The 24,759-nt window shown below is 41.3% G+C and overlaps 1 protein-coding gene across 2 annotated transcripts in view; it reads left to right on the top strand.

Moving 5' to 3' along the window:
- The window catches only part of NF1 (neurofibromin 1), a 496,399-nt gene that overhangs the window by 270,945 nt on the left and 200,695 nt on the right, over positions 1-24,759 (top strand). The window contains exons 25-30 of one of the 2 annotated variants that reach the window (XM_073615001.1): positions 2,798-2,979; positions 3,067-3,278; positions 3,400-3,561; positions 4,105-4,208; positions 4,612-4,747; positions 15,352-15,414. In XM_073615001.1, the coding sequence (XP_073471102.1) occupies positions 2,798-2,979; positions 3,067-3,278; positions 3,400-3,561; positions 4,105-4,208; positions 4,612-4,747; positions 15,352-15,414 (859 nt within the window). The remainder of the gene's footprint in view (positions 1-2,797; positions 2,980-3,066; positions 3,279-3,399; positions 3,562-4,104; positions 4,209-4,611; positions 4,748-15,351; positions 15,415-24,759) is intronic. The other variant, XM_073615002.1, reaches the window with a different exon arrangement.

The following is a 24,759-nucleotide window of genomic DNA, read 5'->3' as shown; positions in this document are numbered from 1 at the left end:
GCACAATTGTTGGTTAACTCAGTGCCTTATCGCAGGTTAATCCTTCCAGGGCTGAAGAGGTTAGAGTCCAACGTATATCTTGCTCAGTGCTCCCTCTAGTGGTTCATGAAAGCAACTTCTTCCTTAGCTCAGCCAGGTTTACAAAGAAATAAGGGATTGATTGTAGCAAGGGGATTGCGCACATTTCTTTAGCACAGACTTTTATTTACTGTATTTATCGGCATATAACACGCACCTTCAATTTAGGAGGGAAGTTTCAGGGAAAAAAAATCTGATTTTAAATAAAGAACTTTGAAGCAAAATAAGGGTCAGTGCCCATTAATGTAGCCTCACCATTGCCCATCAATGCAGCTTGATCAATGCCCATCTACAGCTTCACAATTGCCCATCAATGCCCATATGCAGCCTCACTATTGCCATGAATGCAGCCTGGTCAATGCCCAACTGCAGCCTCACCTTAGATTACTGCTGCCTCGGAGGGGACAGGGAGGGGGGCGGGACGAGCGCCATCAGATTACATACAGGAAAATCTCCTGTTTACTCGGCGGCCTCTTTAATACAAAGTCCCGCCTCCTGGACCGGCTTCTAAGATAGACAGAACGCTGGTCCAGTGCCGGCCCAGGAGACAGGACTTCCTATTACAGAGGCTGCTGAGTAAACAGGAGATTCTCGCTGTATGTAAACTGATGGCGCTCGTCCCACCCCCTTAGGCAGCCCAAATTGCAGGCGAAAAAGTGAGTGTTATACGCCAATATATACAGTATTTTGTTGTTGCAACTGCAAAGGCATCAAAAGGCATTGTTGAGCAGATTATACTTGCTAAAGTATATTTATTCATAATTGTTGTGTTCATTTGTACAAAATGTTGACATTTTAAATAGATACAGGGAGAAAAGGCATTTACACATGAAACGTCAATAATATCTTACTAAAAAAGTTTTTATTAAGGTACTCTTCCACCTCGTGGGATTTATAATACTGTTCTATTTTTTCAGATAATCCCATTTTTGTCCCATCTAGCTAGTATTTGTGAACGTTTCGGTTTCTACCGACATGTATATTTGACATTTCCTGTTATCTTGTCTATGTTGTAAAAAATTAAAATGTCAGTTGTCAAAAATAATGTTGCGCTGGCCTCTTAAGAAAAATCTAATTTGCGTGTAATATTGGTGCATGACACAAAGCAACCACCCAAGTCATAAAAAATATGATAAACGCTTCTCAAGTGAAATCGCAATAATCAAAAGTGAAAAAACATTCAATATTCAAACAACTAAAAATTGTCTATAATGCTCAGTTTACACCTAAGCAATTTTTTAATGCTTTTTGCAGAAATGCACTACAGTCAATTTAACATGGTTTCCTGTGGGATATGTTAACATCTGTTTTTTTTTTTTTTTTGTTTGTTTTTTTGGGGGTTTTTTTTTCAGCCGCTTCTTTTTGAAAAGGGTCAGGGACTTTTATAAATGCAAAACGGTGCGTTTTTGGTTCAATAGACTTCAATGGAGAAGCTGTTGAAAAGCACATAGTGTGTTTTTGCAGCGATTTGCATTTTTTAATCCACCCAACAACAAATTGACCTAAAAAATGCATAAAAAAACCCCATCAAAACGCGTGTGCAAAATGCACTGCAGAAACAGATCAAAAGCATACGGCACAGGTGTGAGCCAAGCCTAAATTCTGTGCATGCACAGATTATTAGTGGAGCATGTGGCTGCAGCTGACCAGATTTTGTTACAGGTGGAGATATCAAATGATTCACTTATATTGCATTCCAAATTAAGCATATAATGTGATATAGAGCCATGCATTGTAGAGAGCTGGGCCGTATACAAGAAAGATCAGACTGCTCAAATGTGGAGAGTTTTTACATCTACTTTCAGAGGGGGTTGAGATGTCAAGGCTGATCATGATGTTTTAAGGAGTGTATGTGCAAAGTGGGAAATCTGAAGTTTTCCCAATGGGGAAGTTTCCAGTGCTCCTGTAAATATATAAAGGAATTAGCACAGTCTAAGGAAAAAAAATTGTGTATGTGCTTGGTATCTTTAGTGGACCGGCAAAAGCTGAAGGGTTTTCTGATACCAGGAGGAACATAGGGTTATGTAAAACACCTGTTGGCAGAAGGTGAGGCAAGATTAATTTACTAGAATACTTGACTAAATCCCAGAGACTTAATACGACAAAGTGGGGTCGGGGGGTGATCTCTGCCCGATTTCACCCCCCCCATGACAGCAGTACAGTGAGAAGTTCCTCGTACTAGCTGTCCGTTTTTTAAATCGGTGTGGTTGTGCGAGCTCCACCCACATGGCTGCGACATTCATTCACACAGCTCTCTGTGTGAGTTAACTGCAGGTCCCGACATCCTTTGCGGCTGGCTGCTTGTAGTTCTCAATTAACTACCACGGCGATGTGGAGCACCGCGGCAGTTCATTGATACTTTCTGCCAGTGTATCTGTGTGCCTGTACGGGATGTACAGGCACACAGATACACAGAAAGATCTGCTGGAGATCTCTCTGGCACTAGCGATCTTCTTATCGCTAGTTCAATGCTTTCTAGGCTTAGAAAAAAATGGTAAATGCACATTTTTATTTTTTTACCTGCAAAAAAAGTGCATTTATTTATTTTTTTTTTAAAGTGAACTTTAAAGTAAAGTAAAGTGAAAGTATTTAAGTATTAAAGTAAGTTTAAGTATTTAAGTATTAAACACAGATATTGAACTGGTAAGAGGCCTAAATCAACCTGGTCTTAAGGGTTTGTTATATACTTGTCTTACACATCTTAATTTATTTTGTTTAGGTATTTCACACTGTTCATGAACCTGCTGAATGATTGCAGTGAGGTTGAAGATGATGGCACACAGACGGGTGGCAGGAAGAGAGGAATGTCTCGGCGCTTAGCTTCCTTAAGGCACTGTACAGTATTAGCTATGTCTAATCTTCTGAACGCCAATGTGGATAGTGGCCTTATGCACTCAATAGGTGAGTCGCTATGACTGGCTGTTTATCCTTTAACATAAAGGTAACATTTTAGATGCACATTTTGATCGGTGCATGCTTTGATCCTAGGTCTTGGCTACCATAAGGACCTACAGACAAGAGCTACATTTATGGAAGTCCTTACAAAAATTCTGCAACAGGGAACGGAGTTTGACACATTAGCTGAGACAGTTCTAGCCGATCGCTTTGAAAGGCTGGTGGAATTAGTCACCATGATGGGAGACCAAGGAGAATTGCCTATTGCCATGGCTTTAGCCAACGTGGTTCCTTGCTCACAGTGGGTCAGTTATATTGTTTTTCAACTGTAATGGAGCAACCAAAGGGTGTTTTAGTGATGACATTACACTTGTATTTATCTATAAATATTCCTAAATATGACCTAGATTTTATTTTTCTGCTTAGGATGAGCTGGCACGAGTCCTTGTGACGCTCTTTGATTCCCGACATTTACTGTATCAGCTTCTGTGGAACATGTTTTCTAAGGAAGTTGAGCTAGCGGACTCCATGCAGACACTTTTCAGAGGAAACAGCTTAGCTAGTAAAATCATGACATTCTGTTTTAAGGTTTGTATTTCCAGTAAAAACTGTGTGCAATCCTTGTATTGAATGCAATTGTATGTTTGATTTGTATTTTATACACTTTTATGGTATTTATTTTAAAGCTGCCATCAGAAGTGAAGGGAAATTTCTTCAATGGGCATGCAGATAGCAGTAAAAACTTGTAAAATGCCGTAGCTCCTCTCCACTCCAAAACACATCCTAAACTTAAAAAAAATGATTTTGCTGGTGTTTGTCAGGCACTGTAGCTATTTAGTTAAATTTGCCATATTTGTTAATAATAAAAAATCTTCTATAGGTGCTTTAAACACATGTAAAAATGTGAAGCCTAATGAATAATTACCAGTAGAACACTTTAGTGTGGTATTTAACTTGCAAAGGCTGCTTATTTTACAATCTCTCAAAGGCCATATTCGAATTCTATGGCTATTAGGCTACTTCTCTGAGTTGGCAATATCTGCTCCTGTCAAATTTCAGATACAGGCATTTTGGTTTTTAACCAATTTTTGAAACTGATCTTGTTCCAATGGTTTTCTATATTGCTTTCAGGTATATGGGGCCACGTATCTTCAGAAACTTTTGGAACCACTATTGAGACTGATCATAACATCTCCTGAATGGCAACATGTCAGTTTTGAAGTGGACTCTTCAAGGTTTGCCTCTATTTAATTTTATCCGCATCAAATGCTTTGACATTTCTCATTACCAGTTTGACAGGTTCAACACCGTATATTACTTGGCGTACAGGGTGGAAACATTAGAATATTGCATTTACTGTAACATTTGAAGCCCATTTGTACTTGTAAGGAAACTGGCAACTGAATGTTCATTAAAAAAAATATTTGCAGGTATTTGTCATTAAGCTTTTAACATTAAATATCACCCTATACATTTACCTATCTGAGACTCGCTGCTTACTACTTTCATACTAAACTTTTATATTTCCATTTTTTCATAGCATTACTTTTGAAAATACTTTCAAATATTGTTTTTGCCCTTTCAACTGATATAACATGGCTGTGTTTCTATCTTGGGATTTTAATTATGTCTTTGAAGGTTGGATGGAGTTGAAAGCCTTGAAGAAAACCAGAGGTGTCTACTGCAGATGACGGAGAAGTTCTTTCATGCCATTATAAGCTCCACCCATGAATTCCCTACTCAGCTGCGTAGTGTGTGCCATTGTCTGTATCAGGTATGCTGAACTGTATATAGCTGCTTTATTTTACAAGAAGCTTTACTGACTCTAACCCACTTTTCTTTGTGTGAATATTTTATCTGTAGTGTTCCTTCACTGAAGTTTGAACACCCTGACGTTTTCTCTTATGTTACAGTTGATTCAATTTTTAAACCCCAGAATAACCATAAACTCTTTGGCGGAAGCCCCACTGAATGATGTCCAGCAGAGTAGGGGTGCAGCAAGTGGGACATAAATATATATTTTACATGTTGCATCAACTTTCCAGTTTAAAGACCTGAAACAAGCACTTTTCTATTAAAGCAGTACTCCAACCCCCCCACGGAAAAAAATTTAGTCATAAGCTACATATACTGTAGCTATTGACTTTTAATATTAGAACACTTACCTGTCTTGGAATAGAGAGATGTTGTCACCCCAGCCAATGTTTCCATCAGCTCTCGGGTGCTGCCGCTGCCATAGCCTGTAAGGGAAACTGGCAGTGAAGCCTTGCAGCTTCACCACCGATTCCCTGCTGTGCTTTCTGCCCTGGCGGTGAGGAAGGGGGGGGGGGCAAGAACGTTTGACATACCTCGCCGCGGCGAGAGGTACCTGTCAAAAACAGCCACCAGCTTGTTGAGCTGCAACCGTAAAATTCCCCGCCCCCACATGCACCAAAAGAGTGGGATGCTAGTGACATCAACCTAATATAGCTCATCCTTGTTCTGTATCCATCTCTGATGAGGTCAACTGATGGTGTGGCCAGCATAAACCTAGTTTTAGCAAAATTCATATAGAAGTCTTGCTCTTAACTCAATATATTCTGGTTTTTGCTACAACAATACTATTACAATAAATTTTGGGTATACTACTTTACTGCTTCTACTGTATGGATGTTTAAACTCTTAGATAACCGTAAGCTCTGGTTCAATAGAAGCAGTAAAGTAGTTTAGTTTATCCTAAAGCTGTTGTAATGATGTCCTGGTCAGTGTGTCCCTCTCCCCTAAACAGTATATCCAGTTTTAAAGGCAAGCCTACCCAATGGATTTTGCGGAAACAAACTGAGGCAAGTATGTTAACCCAAACCAACAGCTGACTCCATCAGATAGGTGGGTAGAGAAGTGCTTGCTCCTGGTCTTGAAACTGGTGGGTTGATGCAATAATGTGTGCATGTTTCATGTCCCTCTTGCTGCACCCCTACTCCGCTGAGAATCATTCAGTGGAGCTTTCCTTTTGAATAAATTAAAATTTCAGCAGCCTGAATTGTTTTTTTCTTTAAAATAATCTTTGGGTGCCATTTGCTATAGTCCTTAATGGTAAAGCTGTTTTAGGTGTAATCATGTGGTTTTATTGGTCATTTTTGCAGTTGTTTAATAGTGTGACGTGACCATTTAACAATATTACATAAAGTATATTCCAATTCTTATTTTTACAGGTAACCTATCAAAGTTAAAGGATGAGTTCATCTTTTGGGGAAAAATAAATAAATGTACATATTCTTGCAAAAGAGTGTTTTTTTTTCCAGCAGGAGCCTATAAAGCATCCATGATGGCCCATGACAAGCCCTACAGCTTTTTGTTTGAACCTTTGTGCAGGTTGGCAATATGAAAGCTGCAGGGTTTATGAAAGAACTGTGAGCACGTTCATCAGCACCCTTGCAATTCATGGAGAACTACATACCTTCTGCTGCGGCAGCGGGTGCAGGGATAGCAACGCCTGTCTGCTGCCATGGAGGGGGACTGCTGGAGCATGTTACATCCTAAATATGGGTGTAACGTGTTCCAAAAAGGTGAAGTTAGCCTTTAAAGATCACAGCAGGACTCCATCCAGTGCTGGAGAATGTCCAACGGCTAAAACTATTACTATTTTCTTTTTTGTTTGTCTTGACAAATTGTGCCTAATACTGCTCAGAAATTCTGAGCTCTGTGTTAAGTGATGTCTTACTATAGTGGATAGGATACTTCGTGGGACAAGTGATAATACTACTTTAAACGTTGGTAGAATGCTTGCTGCATCTCAGGAAAGGGACCTTTGTTTTGTGTGGATGAAACTCATCTTAGTTGTAGCATCCTATTATGTTTTGACTCACAAAGCAGATTTGCTTGTACTGCTGTTCACTTTATAAAATTCTTGTAAAGCACAAGCATGGACGGAACATGGACTTAATACTAAAATGTACTGTGTTCATATAACTTTACAAATCTGGCAATGTATTTAATTTCCATATGTGTACAATTCATGCCAGTAACTGAAACAATAGTTTTCAGAATCGGGTTGGATGTATTTGCACTTGTCCTTCATTTATCCTTGGCGTAATGCGAAACTGATACCTAGACTGCACTGTCTGTTCACAAGCATTAGACCCGCAATCATCATGGCGACGTTTCTTTGTTTTCCACATTGATCTACATGATAATTGCTTAGGTTTTCTGTAAATTAGGTTTTTGTTTATTTTTTTTTACATCGAATGTCTAAATTTAGAAAAGATGGCAATCATGCCTGATTTTACAGATCATTTTTGGTAAGGTTATTTAGAACTGTGCAAAGCTCTGAACAGTTTTACATGCAACCTGCAGTTTCTTAGCAAAATTGAAAAGCCTAACAATGACTTTTAAAGTTAAAGTGGTTGCAAAGCCACTTTTGTAGTGTACATGCAATCTCCTCTGTTAGAAAACATTCTATGCTCCAGTGTATGTTCTTTGTAAAAAATATGCTGATTTGTGCCTTATTTCATAGCGCTGCTTGCCACTCACTTGACTGCTCGCTGCTCCCTCTCCAGATCTGACAGCTTCAGTGGGAGGGGTTGAGAATCCCCCGCTGACGTCAGTCGGGACAAGAGGAGCAGAGTAGTGGGTAGTCAAGTGAGCACCGAGCGGCGCTATGATATAAGGTACAGATCTGCATTTTTTATTTTTTTATTTTTTTTACAAACAACGTACATTGCAGCATAACATTTTCTAACAGAGGGGATTCTATGTACATGACACAGTCATTTTAGCAGTGAGAGGGGAGGGCACTGTCATTGGCTGACAGGGAGGGAAGGGGGAGTGAAGACAAAGGTGAGACATCGGATGACGGAGGCACGTAACTGACCATGGTGTCAGGGTTCAGCAGCCATTATAAACCATGGTCAGTTTACAGAGGGGAGGGCAGGATCAGTCAGGTATTTCAGGTGATAGAAAGGTATTCACTTATAGAGGCTGTTTCATGTAGCTCAACACTAGTAGAAAAAAAATGAATGGCTCTTCACACTGTACTTGGCTGAACACTCAAGTAAATTGGCCCTAAAACAGTTTTGACTGAAGTTTGAAAAAGCATTGATCATTACATTCATTCAGTCCCACAGTGCTGTTATATGCCTTTTTTGCGCTAATCAAGCACATTTTTCACTTAAGTGGTTTCCTTGTGTAAATACTTTAGTTTATCATGTTAAATGTTTATCTGTCATGTTTAAAGAGGAATTCCAGGTACAGGCAGTCCCCAGGTTAGAAACATAGGTTCTGTAGTTTTGTTAAAGCGGAGTTCCACCCAAAAGTGGAACTTCCGCTAATATGCTTACTCCCCCCCCCCCCCCCCCCGTGTCACATTTGGCACCTTTCAGGGGGGAACAGGGGCCCGTTTGACGGGTCCCTCTCCCCACTTCCTGGGAGACGGGCCATGGCCCCATCTCCCGGAAGTTCGGCCCGCTCCTCCTTCCCCCACTGCCAGGCCTATTAGAAAGCGCAGCACGCTTTGAGCATGAGCAGTAGGGAACCAGCAGTGAAGCTGACAGGCTTCACTGCTAGTTTCCCATACCAGGAATGGCGGCGGCAGCACCCGGGAGTCCATCCGAAGATCGGCTAGGGTGCCGAAATCGCAGGCTCCCTGGACAGGAAAGTGCCCTAATATTAAAAGTCAGCAGCTACAGTATTTGTAGCTGCTGACTTTTACATTTTTTCTTTTTTGGCTGGACCTTCTCTTTAAGATTAAGAAAAGTTACATTTTTTTAAGTGTAACTCCAGCCACATAAAACTTAAGTTTTTTTGGATAGAGAAGGGTTAACATCTCAATTATTTATTTTGCTGTCTGTGCCCCTGTTCAGAAGATTTCACCTAACTTTCTGTCCCTGTGACAACTGGATTTTGAAAATTTTGGGTTGTTGTGGAAACAAAGATTGGTGAAAAAGTTACAAAGGAGACCTCTTTTTCCCAAGATAACCCTTACAGGAGTGAATTTCCCTTCCTATGGGTATGTTTCCTCTCACTTCCTGTTGTCTCCCTATTTTGTAACGGGTGTTACAATGTGTGTCAGGGATATTTGTGGCCAATGTGTAAACAAATAATAAAAGAAGCCTTATTCACTGAACCAGACTAAGTATGCAGGTAAGGAGTTTATTTTGCCCTTGCTGCATGCTTGCATCTGGTTAGGGACTCGGGTAAGGTAAGCAAAACCCTGGCAACTAGCAAATTCAGAAGGTCAGAAATGGCAGTAATGGTATTTCTGCTTTATTCATTATAAAGTGTTAAAGGGGTTGTAAAGGCTCGTGTTTTTTCACCTTTGCATTAAGGTGAAAAAACACCCCCCTAGCCCCCTGTTTTACTTACCTGAGCCCCGAATTTCCATCGGGGCGTCCCCGCCGTCCCTCTCTCCACGGGTTCCCGGCTCTTGCTTGGATAGATTGATAGCAGCGCAGCCATTGGCATCCGCTGCTGTCAATCAAATCCAATGACTGGGACGGGGCCTAGTCCTGCATTCGGCCTCTATGGATGCTGAATGCTGGACGCAGGAGCACGCCTGCAAGGTAACCCCCTTGGGAGAGCTTTTCTCCTAGGGGGTTATCTAATGCGGGAGGAGCTGCAAGAGCCGCTGAGGGACCCCAGAAATGGATGTTCAGGGCCACTCTGTGCAAAACGAACTGCACAGTGGCAGTAAGTATGACATGTTTGTTTAAAAAAAAAACATTAAACAAAAAAAAAACGATCCTTTAGTATCACTTTAAGCAAATTGGCAATGCTTGTGTATTTTAAGGAAAATTATCTTTTTTTTTTTTTTTTTTTTTTAATCATGTAATTTATGTAAAGCACACAGTTGTGCACATATAATCAGCAAACCCAACCTCTGCCAAATGCATGCATCTTGTTTCTGTTAAAGCAGAGGAAGATCGCAGCCTCTGTCAGGGTCTTTATTTTTTTATATCCCCTGAAAAAAAAAAGCCACCGTATGCTTTATGTACACAGGAGATATAACTCAGAATGCAGAGCCTGACTCCAGCCACAATGTTTTCTTTATCGTTTATCGACTGCTTGCCATCCATAGGCCACATATAAACAGCCTTGATTTTTAAGCAGTTTGTGCAAGTTCACTCCCCCCCTTCTTAAATTTATTAACTCCTTTCTTTTAGATCTACTCCTAATGCCCCTTTTACACAGACGCCTCAGTCTAGCAGATTCCGCTTGCTCAGCGGGGGATCGCACCGCTGATTCCCGCTGAGCAGGCAGATGACAGGTCTTGTCCGCTCTGCTGTGCAGAGCGGACACAGTCCCTCTCTCCTTTATGGGGAAATCGGGTGGAAACCGACCACTTGTCTGTTTTCATCTGATCCGCCAGGCAGATGGAAGATAGGACCACCATCCGCCTGGATTTTGCGGGCAGGATCGGATCAGATGGTGGCAGGTGGTGGCAGACGTGTCCGCTGACATTCGACACTCCATAAAGGAGGCTGCAAGGTCTGATCAGGTCCACCTGAAAAATTGACAGGCGGACCTGATTGGATTGCCCGTGTGAAAGGACCCTAATAAGACTGGTTTCACACACACTGTCCGATCAGGTCCACCTAGCTGTTTTTCAGGTGGATTTGATCGGACCATCCATAGACCCGCTGGCCGGGTGAAAACGGACACACGATCTGTTTCCATCTGACAGCCCCATAGAGAACAGTGGGGCTGTGTCCGCCGACTTCCTTTCCCCGACTTGTTGCTTCCTGCAGCTCAGTAACTGAAAGCCCAGAGGTATGTGCAGAGAGCTTTAGAAAATGTCTGCAGGAACCTGACATTGCACCCGCAATCTACTGATTGTGGGTGCAATACTTTGCAGGCTTATGTGTAACAAAAATAATTCACATTTATTACCTGCAAAACATGCAAGTATTCTTTTCTTAATACTGAACTTGACCTTTAAATCCTAGTGTAGAACTGCCTGTGTTTAAAAGCAGTGTGGTTTGCCTGTCCACATTTCACTGATATATGATCCTGTTTCCAAGAGTTAGCTGAAGCTTTAGTTTTGCTGACCATACAGAAAATCACACTTCCGAAGAGACAACATGGGAATATATACTGGTTCTTTTGTGATGAATTTTACATGAATTGTCTATGCTATAATGCCATCCTTCCTGTAATTTATACTCCATTAATTTGACCCGACACTGAGTGCAGCCAGTAAAAACCTGTTAAAATTAATTAGTAGTGATTATAATTTTTTATTTTTTTTTTAGGTTATAGAAATTTGTTCTAGTATTAGGCATTAAAAATTATATTTCTTCTTTTTGTTCCTTGCTTATCTCCGCATTCAAAACCTACTAATTTTATGAAAATTGGCACAAGTATGCTTCCTTATCTTTTTCTCATGCAAAAAAAGTTTTGTCTTAAAATTCAAATTGTTTGTAAATTTGGCATCAGTTATAAATGGTCTCTTCCTTGTGCATCTTCAGGAATGTAGAAAACAAATTGTCAGATATAAAGACTTTAGCGGTCACATAAAATAAAATTTGTGACAGTAAATTTACACTTTAAAATGTGTTGTCTACTTTCAGTAGCATGGTCTAATATAGTTTATTATTTCCTTACGGTATTGGATTAACATTGACAATGAAAACTGATTTCAATCAGACAATGTTATCTGTTTGATTATAATATAGTGGAGACAGGTATACAGTGCATCCGGAAAGTATTCACAGCGCTCCACTTTTTCCACGTTTTGTTTTGTTATAGCCTTATTCTGAAATGGAATCAAAATTCTACAATACCCCATAATGACAAAGTGAAAGAAGTTTGAAATATTTGCAAGTTTATTAAAAATAAAAAATCACACGTACATAAGTATTCACTACCTTTTCCATGAAACTCAAAAATTTAGCTCAGGTGCATCCGCTTTTCAGTGATCATCCTTCACATGTTTCTACAACTTGAGTTGAGTCCACCTGTGGTAAATTCAGTTGATTGGACATGATTTGGAAAGACGCACACTTGTCAATATAAGGTCCCACATTTAACCGTACATGTCAGAGCACAAACTAAGCCATGAAGTCCAAGGAATTGACTGTAAACCTCAGTGACAGGATTGTATTGCAGTATTGGGGGTCTCAATGAGCACAGTGGCTTCCATCTTCTGTAGATGGAAGATGTTTGGAACTACTAGGACTTTTCCTAGAGCGGGCCGACTGTCCAAACTAAGCCATTTGGGGGAGACTGGCCTTAGTCAGGGAGGTGACCAAGAACCCGATGGTCACTCTGACAGAGCTCCAGCGTTTCTCTGTGCAGAAAGGAGAACCTTTCAGAAAAACCACCATCTCTGCAGCACTCCACCAATCAGGCCTGTATGGTAGTGGCCAGACGGAAGCCACTCCTCAGTAAAAGGCACATGACAGCCTGCCTTGAGTTTGCCAAAAGGCACCTGAAGGACTCTGACCATGAGAAACAAAATTCTCTTGTCTGATGAAACAAAGATTGAACTCTTTTTTGCTTAAATTGGTAAGCGTCATGTCTGGAGGAAACCAGGCACCGCTCATTACCTTGCCAATACCATCCCTACATTGAAGCATGGTGGTGGCAGCATCATGCTGTGGAGATGTTTTTTTAGCGGCAGTAACTGGGAGGCTAGTCAGGATTGAGGGAAAGATGAATGCAGCAATTGACAGAGACATCTTTGATGAAAACCTGCTTCAGAGCGCTCTGAACCACAGGCTGGGCCGAATGTTCATCTTCCAACGGGAAACCGACCCTAAGCACACAGCCAAGATAACAAAGGAGTGGCTATGGGACAGCTGTGTGAATGTCCTTGATTGGCCCAGCCAAAGCCCAGACTTGAACCTGACTGAACATCTCTGGAGATTGAGAGGTCCTGCAAAGAAGAATGGGAGAAACTACCCAAATATAGGTTTGTCGAAAGCTTGTAGCATCATACTCAAAAAGACTTGAGGCTGTAATTGGTGCCAAAGGTACTTCAACAAAGTATTGAACAAAGGCTGTGAATACTTATGTACTTAGGAATACTTATGTACTTATTTTTATTTTTTTTAATAAATTTGCAAAGATTTCAAACAAACTTCTTTTACATTGTCATTATGGGATATTGTTTTTAGAATTTTGAGGAAAATAATGAATTTAATCTATTTTGGAATATGGCTGTAACATTACAAAATGTAGCATGTGTTTTGACTTGATTGTAAGCCACTGAAAACATAACACAATCTTATCATTCCCTGTAGACTATTAAGAAATCTGTTTTTGGGCATCCCAGTTGGTGTGTTCACTCTAGATGCTTTATACCAGTGGTCGCTAACTTTTTGGACCTCATTAACCACAAAACTCACAATGTTGAATCCCGCAGACCACCAAGATTAATTTTTCAAGCCTTATACACACAATGCTCCGGGTATTGGCTAGCAGCACGCATTTGGAACCACACTGGAAACAACATTAGGTGGTTTACATTTGTCACATTGTTGATTTGCAGCAGAACCCTTGGGGACCACCACAATTTCCTTTAGGACAATCAGTGGTTCAAGGAGCACTTGTTGGCGACTGCTGCTTTAATCTGCTAAATAGCCCTAACAGTGTCAGCTGTGGTGTTGGTAGTGCCTATTTATGTACTGACATTTTTCTTATGTTCAAGAACATTAAAAACTGAACACAGGCCATTGAGAGTGTAGCAGCAATTTATTGTAGCTTAGCAGGTCAAATGCAGGTCAGAAGCAGCTGTGAAGGGGCTCAAATGCAAGCTTTATGCATTGTAACGTGTTCTTTGCCGATCAACACAAGTCCTTAGAATTCTTGAATAAGTTTGATGTTAGACTGTGTATATGCGCAGTGCTTCTCCATTTAATAAAGGACACTAGCAGTGATTTTTACATTAAACTTGGGGGAATGGGGGGAAGCATGATTATATAAAATGTGTTTGAGTGTCAAAGCTGATTGGTGCTTCAGGAGAAATAAGTGCTGGCAGGAAACCTTTTTTTTTTTTTTTTTTTTTTAGGTTAAAATATGCTGCTTACAGGTTATAAACCTGTAAATATACCCAGTGAGGTGACTAGCCTCAGATGATATACTGAGATGAAACAAATCCTCCTAGTAGTACTTGTTTATCTGCAGCCTTCTAAAGCACACATTTTACACTGCATTTCTGAGGTTCCAGAGGCGCAGGGATCAAGGATCATATGTTACAAACTGCATAGCATAGAGCAGAGAACAGAGTGTGATCTGAGTGGAGGGAAAGGACACTTTGCACAGTCTGATAGGGAAAGGTGCATAATTTATGCTATTAATCCCCTGCTGTGTGTGGGCATAGACTCTCAAAAGTGACTCGTGCAGATTGAAAAGGAATGACAGAGCAGACCGAAATCACACTAGGTGCTTTGGATCAAGGAAAATACACTATAGCAGGATATGCTTTGTTCATGCTTCATTTCAGGGGTTTACAATTGCTTTAACATGCACTTTGTTTGAAACCTCAGATGAATAAAGGATGGGTCATTGTGTGTAAATTTCAGTTTTGATTATTGCACTCTTTAAACAATGCATTTATAGCACAATTAACAGTGCCCGTCTCCCAAACTCTTTTTTTGCATAAGTATTTCAAACCACAGCCTTATGTCAGATCTCCTGTGTCCTAGGACCACAACTGCCTCTCTCATGTAATAAGACATGTTAGGGCATTAGTGAAAAGAAATTCCCACAAAACCCTGGATTACTGTAAAACTACATCCATAATACATGATAGTGGGCTGCAAATTAAGGGTGAGGTTGAGGTGTTCAAATATTTAAGGGTTTTTTTCTTTGCAATTTCAGCCTGAACGTTATACCTATCTTTCTACATTTTTAGGCAGCACCAATAAAAGTTTAACTTACTTTGTTGACAGTTTAATTTGCTTCCTTGAAAAGAATTGCACCACTTTATTGTAGACACTCTCTGGAATACAGCTACGTGGTAACATTTCTGTTGGCAGGGCTCTTTATGTTGCAATTTGGGTATTTTTTCCACCTGTTATAATTCTTATGGGATGTTGCTGGAACATAATGCCACAATTTTGAGAGTACAATTATTTACATTACTCAGACTATGGTTGTAGGTTAAATTGGTCTATTTCAAGGTAAACCATCTGAATTTGGTTTGTTTATTGACATGAAAAAAGAGCATTTCCAGAAATAGTAGAATTGATTGTAATTGTGTAATAGCATCCTCTGTAATTTTTGAAAATCAATCAAACATGAAGTTTTTTTTCATTACTGTATGTTACATTCTGCTCCGTAAAACATTGTGAGAGACCACATTGTGTTTTTGCTTTTATTTAATTTTTTTTTTTTTTTTTCATTTATTTTGCTTTGTGTAGTTGGTGTTGTGACTTGTTTGTGCTCATCTCTGTCCTGTAGGCAACATGCCATTCCCTACTGAATAAAGCTACAGTAAAAGAAAAAAAGGAAAACAAAAAATCAGTAAGTTTGTAGAACTTTCTCTTAGCCATTTTCTTCCCCAACACAACAAAAAATTTGACCTCTTGAACCAAAAATAAAGCTTAACAGTTTTCGTTATGTTTTATTTGTTAAAGCATCTTCACTCCAGTCCTTCACTGTCAAAATCATTCTACTAATTCTGGCTCAGAAAGCTTTCATTTCAATTAACACACTGAAATTCTTTTGTTTTGTTCCTCCTCTGTGTGACTGATTGATACAAAGGAAAGGAATATGGTTTAGCTTTTACAGCTTGAATATTGTTGACGATATGTAATGCAGGGGTTGTTTCGTATACTTTTTCTACACCTTAGGGTGTGCTCATCTGCTGCTTTCTAGATGCTTGGGTTGCATAGCTCATTCTTTTCTGAAAAGGGGTCTTTCTCCTACAAACTGTAAATTAAAATGATGTGCCATATAAATTGTTTTCAATTTTCCATTGGCTCAGCTTTAGACCTTTGCTAGCCCCAATTCTACAGCATAAGGTAAGGTGAGTACTGTGTGTTATGTTTATTTCTCCTTTCATAATTACAGTAATTTCTGTTTTGGTAGCTTAATGTTTATGTAAACCCAAACAATTAACTTTTCCCTTTTTACTCTCCTTTGATCTGTTAATTATACCTTTTAAAAGTATGTTATCTGTTTTATTTTTGATTAAGTGGCAAAAAAAAGTTGATTTTGTCAGATCCAAGGTTGGCTACGTTGCTCCTTCATTGACGGTGTAGGAGCGAGTATAGCCACACTAAGACAGGAAGTGTTACTGTCAAAATTACCAGATGAAAATAAAAGCCTAAATGAAAACTACTGCTGCAATCACATCTAGGGATAGGTAAGCTGCATTATATATTTTTTTTGTTTTGGTTTGAGAAGTTTTAGCCTTTGTGCTGTAGAGATCTGTGAGTGTGGTATAGTACAGCAAAAGACACTGGACAGGACTGACTTCTCTCGGGCCACAAAAATGCTGTGTGTTAAGCCACAACAGGATTTAATGAACTAAATAAAACAAAAAAAAAAAAACAAAAAATATGAAAATGAGCAGGCTAACAACTATTTAAGTCCATGAACTGTATGCCACCTTCAGAATCACTGCCATTTGTGTATTTGGGGCTTTATTTTGGTGGTATTTGATCACCTCTGCGGTTTTTATTTTTCGCGCAACAAATAAAAAAAGACCGAAAATTTTGGAAAAAAACTGAACATAATGGTGCTAATCAGTGCCCATTTGTTGGCACAGATTGGGCACATGTGGATGGCCATGGGATACATACCCTGGTGGTCCAGTGTGGTGATCTGAGGGGGGCTGCGCTGATAAACAATCAGCGCAGACCCCCCCTGTCAGGAGAGCCGGCGATCGGCTCTCCTCTACTCGCGTCTGTCAGACGCGAGTGAGGAAAAGCCTATCAACGGCTCTTCCTATTGACATCGTGATCAGCCGTGATTGGACATGGCTGATCACGTGATAAGGCTGATGGCTGATCATGAGCCGGAGGCTCTTTACCAAGATCGGTAGAGCGGTGTGTTGGGCTGACACACCGCTCCACCGATTGCCGCGATGCGCGCGGGCGCGTTGTGACATGTTATCCTGCTGGCCGTCATCTTCTATGGGCCGGGCGGGTAGTGGTTAAAATAGAAGTTTGGAAATGCCGAAAAAAAAAAATCATACACATCTGGATTGCTGCAGCACCAATCCAGTTGCAGCCTTTCCCCATCAGCTCTACCACGAGAACTCAGGGATCAAACACAGCTGATTGCTCAGTTCTCCTCCTCCGCTCTGAGCAGAGAGAGGTGACTGTTGGTCACTGGTTCCCTGCTCTGCCCCTCCGGCACTCACTGGAGCACTGGTCTGTGGAGAGGGTGGGAGGGGCTGGCTCAGCCTCTCAGTGGCATGCTGAGAGGCAGAGCAAGTTGCCAGTTTAGGCATCTAGGTGGATCCCGACTGTAAAGTCAGGATCAGTCCATAGCCTGGACTGGCTGACTTTAGCCTGCTTTTGGCTGAACACGGGTCACGGGAGTGCAGAACGAACCGCACTCCTGTGATCCATAGAACTCTAAAAAAAAAAAAAAAAAAAAAAAAAAAGCTTTGGCTATACTTCTCCTTCAAGAGCTGAGCACGTCTCTGGCAGATCAACAGGCCTTTTCTGTAATTACAGGATCTTTAACCACTTCCCTACCGGGCCAATTCTGACATTTCTCTCTTACATGTAAAAATCATCATTTTTTTGCTAGAAAATTACATAGAACCTCCAAACATTATATATGTTTTTTTTTTTTTTTTAGCAAAGACCCTAGAGAATACAATGGCGGTTGTTGCAACTTTTTATCTCACACAGTATTTGCGCAGGAATTTTGCGAACGCGTTTTTTTTTTGGGAAAAAAACAGTTTTGTGTTTAAAAAAAAAAAAAAAAACAAAACAGTAAAGTTAGCCCAATGTTTTTGCATTTTGTGAAAGAAAGTTACGCCGAGTAAATAGATACCTAACATGTCACGCTTCAAAATTGCACACGCTCGTGGAATGGCGCCAATGTTCGGTACTTAAAAATCCCCATAGGCGACGCTTGAAATTTTTTTACTGGTTACATGTTTTGAGTTACAGAGGAGGTCTAGGGACAAAATGATTGCTCTCGCTCCAACGTTCGCGGTGATACCTCGCATGTATGGTTTGAACACCGTTTTCATATGTGGGCAGGACTTACGTATGCGTTCGCTTCTGCGTGCGAGCACACGGGGACAGCGGCGCTTTAAAACATTTTTTTTTATTTTTTTTTATTGTTATATTTTATTTTTTTATTTTGACACTTTTTTGAAAAAAAAAAAATTTGATCACTTTATTCCTATTACAAGGAATGTAAACATCCCATGTAATAGGAATATGACATGTCAGGTGCTCTTAATAGTGAGATATGGGGTCAATAAGACCCCATATCTCACCACTAGGCTGGGAAGCCTGAAATAAAAAATAAAAATAAAACGATAACCGCTTCCCAGCCGAAGCGGCGCCGTTCTTTTTGAATGGAGAGGCCGGGTGTGACGTCATAACATCGCGCCCGGCCTCCGACGATCATAGAGACTCCGGCGACCATCTGGTCCGCCGGAAATCTCTATGATCTACATTCGGTGTCGGCGGATCCGCTCTCCGCCTCACCGATCGTAACCGTGAGTCGGAACAAGCACCGGAGGGCAGGGGGAGGGGGGGACTCCCCTCTTGCCTCCCATAGGAACGATCAAGCGGCGGAACGGCCGCTATGATCATTCCTATGGTGTAGAGATTCACCGGCTGAAACCGGCAATATCTGAATGATGTCTGTAACTACAGGCATCATTCAGATATACCCGCCCAAAGCCCAGGACGTCATATGGGTGGGCGGGCGGGAAGTGGTTAAAAAGAATGACACAAAAAAAATTTATTGCAAAGTTGTACTGCACGGTTTTTGTTTTTTATTATTATTTTGCCTTGCTATACAATTAAATACAATCACGAAGCCATAGCTGAAAAATGTTTATAAAAGAAAATTTATTCATTTATTAAAATGCTTAACCTACACAGTCTAACACGAAGGCCTCGATGCGCAAAACAAAAGGACATTAACATTAAAAGACCTAAGAGAACCAGCAAACCAGCATGGCAACTTACAAAATAAAAGCCAGGGAGTCTGTCCATCACACCCCAGTTAAAATGAGGTGACTCCAAAAGCTTGTACAAAGTATGGTTTTCAATTTTTCGGAATTTCAAAAAGTCATTCTCAAGTCTCAGTTTCAGAGGCAAGGAGTTACAAAATTCAGCTCCTTGTACTTCATTCGTTCTCCCTCCGTTCGCATGTTTTCTTTTTAAATTTTGAAGTCTTCAGTATGGCCAAGTTCGACGATCTCCAGGATCGGGTAGGCACATACTTGACAAATTTTTCCTTCAGATACTCTGGGCCATGTCCATGCAATGCCCTATGGTCAAGGCATCCTGGCAGCCAATGCAGGGTTCTAAGAGATGGAGTGATGTGGTCACGACGACCAACACCTGTCAGTAACCTTGCTGCGGCATTCTGAATCAACTGGAGCTTGTAGATGGTACAAGCAGGCAAACCCAGATACAGGGCATTGACCATGGTGATCTTGTCAGAGTCTGCGATATAGCAAAAAGTTGACCTCAGGTAGAAGTGGCATGCACTCACCACCTCATTTACCTGAGGGCACAGGGTCCATCTAGAGTCAAAGAAGATGCCCAAGTCCTTAACCTGAGTGGCCAGAATTGGAAAAGGTTTAAAAGATTCCGGCCAGGACGGAAACAGGTTGGAATACACCTGGTTACTGAAGATGATGCATTCAGTTTTGGTGCCATTTAGCTTTAGATAATTGGCTTCCATCCAGGATTGGATTTCCTCCAGGCAGGAGACCAGCATGACCTGATCCCCCCCTTTTCTTTGATAATTTGAAGCAGATTTGGGTGTCGTCAGCATAAACATGGAACGAGAGATTGTGACGGCGAATGATGTACAGCAGCGGCCTCATATAGATATTAAAAAGGATCCGGAGATAAACGCGATCGATGTGGGACCCCGCAAGACAGGGGACTATCGGAGGAATTAAATGATCCCAACTTTACCCTCTGCACCCTGTCTCACAGGAACGAGGCTACCCATTCCAGGGCTATACCATCCATTCCCGCCACCATCTTCAACCTATCCACAAGTATAGAATGGTCGATGGTATCAAAAGCTGCTGACAGACTAAGAAGTACCAATACCGAAGCTTCATTCTCACCCAAGGCCCAGAGTAGGTCATCCTGGACTTTTACCAGGACAGTTTCCGAACCTCTCCCAGGACGAAATCCTGACTGGAAGTCATCAAAAATTTTATTAGACTCCAGGTGAGGTTGAAGTTGCCATAACGCAGCTCGCTCCATTATTTTTGCCAAAAACGGCAGGGTGGAGATCAGGCGATTATTGCTCTACACAGTGCGCTCCACATTAGCTTTCTTTAGCAGGGGTATAACCACCGCCTGCTTCAGAATGCATGGAATGACACCGGTAGCAAAAGACATGTCAACAATGTCTGCAATAAAAGGCGCCAGGACATCTGAGGAGTCCTTCACCAACTGTGCAATGCAGGGATCAAGTGATGAGGACGAGGCTCAGAGATCTGAGGACGATTTTAATATCTTCTGGAGTCACCGACTAAAATACTAAGAAGAGGGTCCCTGCATATGGTGATGGTGAGCATGTTTCTTCCACCTCCACTGATGAAATGTTTTTTATGATGAGTTCTATTTTCTCTTTAAAAAATTAAATTTAAATTAAAATTAAAAATAACAAATAACAGTCTGTTATTAGGCTTTTTTTTATTCAGTGTTTTTTTTTTTTTTTTGTTTTTTTTTTTTATACCTGCACCTATATTGGTTGAGGAATAAATAGGGCCAGGATTTGCAATTCCCAGTTGTTAAAATTTTATAGTGGCCCCATGAGTAATAAGGAGAATTCTTAGATGGGCAATTTCTTAAACCTATATCCCAGGATACAGAAATTATTGTTACTAAGCCCATGACCCTGCATTCACTTTATCTGGTTTCCCACGGAACATGGAAATGCAATAGTTTTAGTAATTATAAACTGCTAAATACCTTTTCTCATAAGCAGTATATCTATCAGTTTCTGGTAAAGCTTGTAGGAGTTTTAATTCTCCTCTGTCCGATGCAGGGGCCTTGACCCTCTGTCTGGATAGTGCTGATTGGCCCTGTGCTGATTACATGCACTCTTCCCAAGAAAAAAAAAAAAACTCTAGCAATACACACCAGTCTGAGCATGTGCAGCTTGCCCCTAATGCTCTGTTCTATCAGGAGATGGATTGGGGACAGTGGAAGAAGGGGAGGATCAGAAAGGACAGGACCAAACAACCTTTTTACACAATGCAGAGGATTAACCCCTTAGGTTCCGCAGTGAGTATAACAAGCATGCTATACTGTGTATATACAGACTGATTGTACTGTTGTGGGTTTAGTAACACTTTAATTACTACATGGTTTATGCTGGCACCTTCAGGTGAGTGAACACTTGCTAGGAAAAGGCAGGAATCCAGTCCAGGCATAACCCCTACATGCTCAGTAAGTCTTGTGCTTTCCAGTGTCCCCTCACTTGCAGTGATGTATGTTGATTAGGCTCATCTAGAGAAGGTGTTTTTGTCACCTAAATTGTTTGCTCACCAGTACCCCATGGAGGAAGAATTCTACAGGGAATGGGCTTTTTGGCTGTTGACCTGGCTATTTCCTATTTGAATAAAACCCTGACAGTCCTTGTGAATAATGTCCCAGCCTTTTAAAACACAACAGATTAGAGGTTGGAAGCCTTTTTTTAAAGTGTAATTTTCTCCAGTGGGAGCATATCTGCAGCCTGCGGTGGCTGCTGTAGGAATGTGCAAAATCCCCTAAAGGAGAAGTATATCCAAAGCTATTTTGGCTATGCTTCTCCTAGGGATCACAGGAGTGTAGTTTGTTCTGCGCTCCTGTGACCTGTTTTCAGCTGACAGGCTAAAGCCTGTTTTTTGTTCAGGTTCTGGATTGACTCAGACTTTACAATCGGGATCCACCTGGTTGCTTGGACTGGCAGCTGGATGACCCTCTCAGCGAGCAGTTGGGAGACTGAACTGCTCCTGCCCCCTGCACAGCCTGGCGCTCTAGTGAGCACTGGAGGGTCAGAAGAGAGTCTGTGAGTCATTGGCTCTATGCTCACTGAAGACTGTGAACTGGGAAATCAGTGGTCTTTGATTACTCAGTTCTCAGGTCTTGAAAGCTGCAGGGAACTGATGCAGCATAGGGTCCATACTGTATTCACCTAGGTGAGTATAAATGTTTGCTTCTCTTTTAAGGTCTGGGCAAAACTGATGCTCCTTTCCAGAGAATCTGATCCTATAGAACTTGCCATTTGGCATGTACTGTAAGATTTTTCTTTTGTTTTTGAAAGCCTTGAGCTTATTTGTAGATGTTTTGAAGGCAAAGGTTACAGATCACAAGCCAGTAATGCCTTAGGGCCAGTTCACACCATAGAAATGCAGTCCGGATGCATTCCAGGTGCTTTCCTGCATGCGTGTTTTTGATGCGTTCTGGTGCGTTTTTGATGCAGTCCAGTGCTTTTTTTTTTTTTTTTTCCCCTCTTTTTCTTAACCTTAAAAAAGGATGTGTGTTGCAGTGCATTTTTGGTGCGTTCCAGTGCGTTTTTTGATGCGTTTTACAGCGTTCCAGTACAGTCCTGTGCGGGGCTAATGCCGCAGTCCATTGCAGGAAAAATGCAGCATGTACTTTTTTTTACTGGAACTGCAAGCAATGGTGTGACCTATGCCATTGAAAACCATATACCCTACTTTCCATGCATTTTTAATGCAGAAAAAAAAAACGCACTGGACTGCATGTGGTGTGAACTGGCCCGTAAAGTAGAACTATAGGTAAAACTTTTTTTTTTTTTTTTTTCAGTTTGGATAGAGCCAGGGAAAGTTATAACCCCTGTAAAAAAAAAATGTTGCCATCTGTATCCCATTGCGGACATTTCCCTTAACTTCCTGTCCCATAGCCAAACAAAGTGAGAAGAAATTCCTGTAAATGAAAGCAATACCTTGGGGACCCCCAGGTCACAGAACTTCCCCATTGAAAGATTGCCCCTATTTTCTGGGGACAACCTGGAATTTAGAATGTTATTTTTCTTTAATTTTTAAAGATAATGTTAAACAGGACAAATAGAGAGGGACACAGACAGCAATAAAAACTGACAGGAGTTCTAATCCCTCTCCACTCTCTTCAAACCTAAAAAGAAAATGTTGCATTTACTTGTACTTTAAGGGTCCAAAAGGAGTTCCTTTCATAAGCAACCAGTCTCGGCTCCAAATAAAAGCTCCACTAGTTTCGTAAGAACTGAAACCCCAAGCCCTCTAGTCCTGGTGGCAAATCCTCCTCCCAGTTAAGGGACGCTTCCACTCTATCAGAGGAGGGACGCTTAAAGGCTTTTGTGGCCACTTGGAAATCTCAGATTGCAGGGTCCCCAGCGTGGCATTCAGAGAATACAAACTGGAATTTCTCTGCTTTTCCATAGCACAATTTATTTGATCAAGAGTTTAGATCCTTCAGATCCAGGAAAAAAAACGTTTTCTTTGCAGCCTCTTGAAAGACTACTGTCCTGAGGGGTCATTGCATCTGTGGCGGTAGAGTAAACGTCTCAGGGTTTTCATGCCAACCTGTTTCACAGTTCCCAAGCCAAACAAAGGTGTCCAGCCATATCCCAGACCTCAATGGTCTAAATAAGTTCCTAAAAATTAAGGATGGACGGTTCCTGGTCTGTAATTGCTTCACTTGATCAGAGGGACTTCCTGGGATCAGTTTAACAAGGAGTCCTACCTTCACAGCCCAATTTTCTGACCTCGCCAATGATTTATTTTCTTTGCAGTGGATGATTGCCACTGCCAGTATGTGGTGTTGTGCTTCGGCCTGTCCATGGCCCCTAGGATGATGGCAGGGTGTTCACTCCAGTTGTGTGATTGTTGAGAACCCAAGAGGTACCCATTGTGGGACATCTGGACAATTTGCTTCTGCAAAAGCCATTGCATTAAAGACTGACGCACAATGTCCAGATGGTGGTACAAGCCCTAGAGAGGTTCAGCTGGGTGCTAATCATCACAAGTCATTGGTGCTTCTGCAGAAGTGCCTGTCTCTTTGAGCCCAGGTGGAGTCACTAAGGATATTGGAAGGTCCCTCCGTCTGGACATGCAATCCCAATGCAATGCGATCCCCTCTCGCTGAGACCTTAGCTTGGTCTTGTCGGTTTTGCAGTCATTCCTGCAAGGATTCTACAGTTCCTGGTTCTTCACCAGGATAGGATGGTGCCGAGGCCGTCATCCTTTTGTTTAAGTTAGTTTCTTCATTTCACTTGAAATCAAGACTATGGGGTAGATTTACTAAAGCTGGGGCACTCAGAATCTGGTGCAGCTGTGCATGGTAGCCAATTAGCTTTTAACCTCAGCTTGTCAAATTAAGCTTTGGCTATAAAACCTGGAAGCTGATTGGTTTCTAGGCAGAAGTGAGCCTGATTTTGCACACTCCAGCTTTAGTAAATAAACCCCATTGTGTTGCCTTCCCTAAGGGTCAGGCTTCTTCTTAGTCCACTATTTCTCGGTGTGTGGATTAGTCAGCTCATTTCTCAGGCCTATGGCCTCAAGGGGAAGGTTCCTTGTTTCCTGGTTAAGGACTATTCCATTAGGAGTGTCAGTGCTTCCTGGGCCATTCATCAACCTTCTGTCAAGTTTGTGAGGCTGCTACCTGGTCTTCTCTTCAAATGTCTGCAAAGTTCTACTTGGTCAATGGT

This window comes from Aquarana catesbeiana, linkage group LG02 (assembly GCF_042186555.1).
Source record: "Aquarana catesbeiana isolate 2022-GZ linkage group LG02, ASM4218655v1, whole genome shotgun sequence".
NCBI lineage: Eukaryota > Metazoa > Chordata > Amphibia > Anura > Ranidae > Aquarana > Aquarana catesbeiana.
This window is presented reverse-complemented; position numbering and strand designations above follow the sequence as displayed.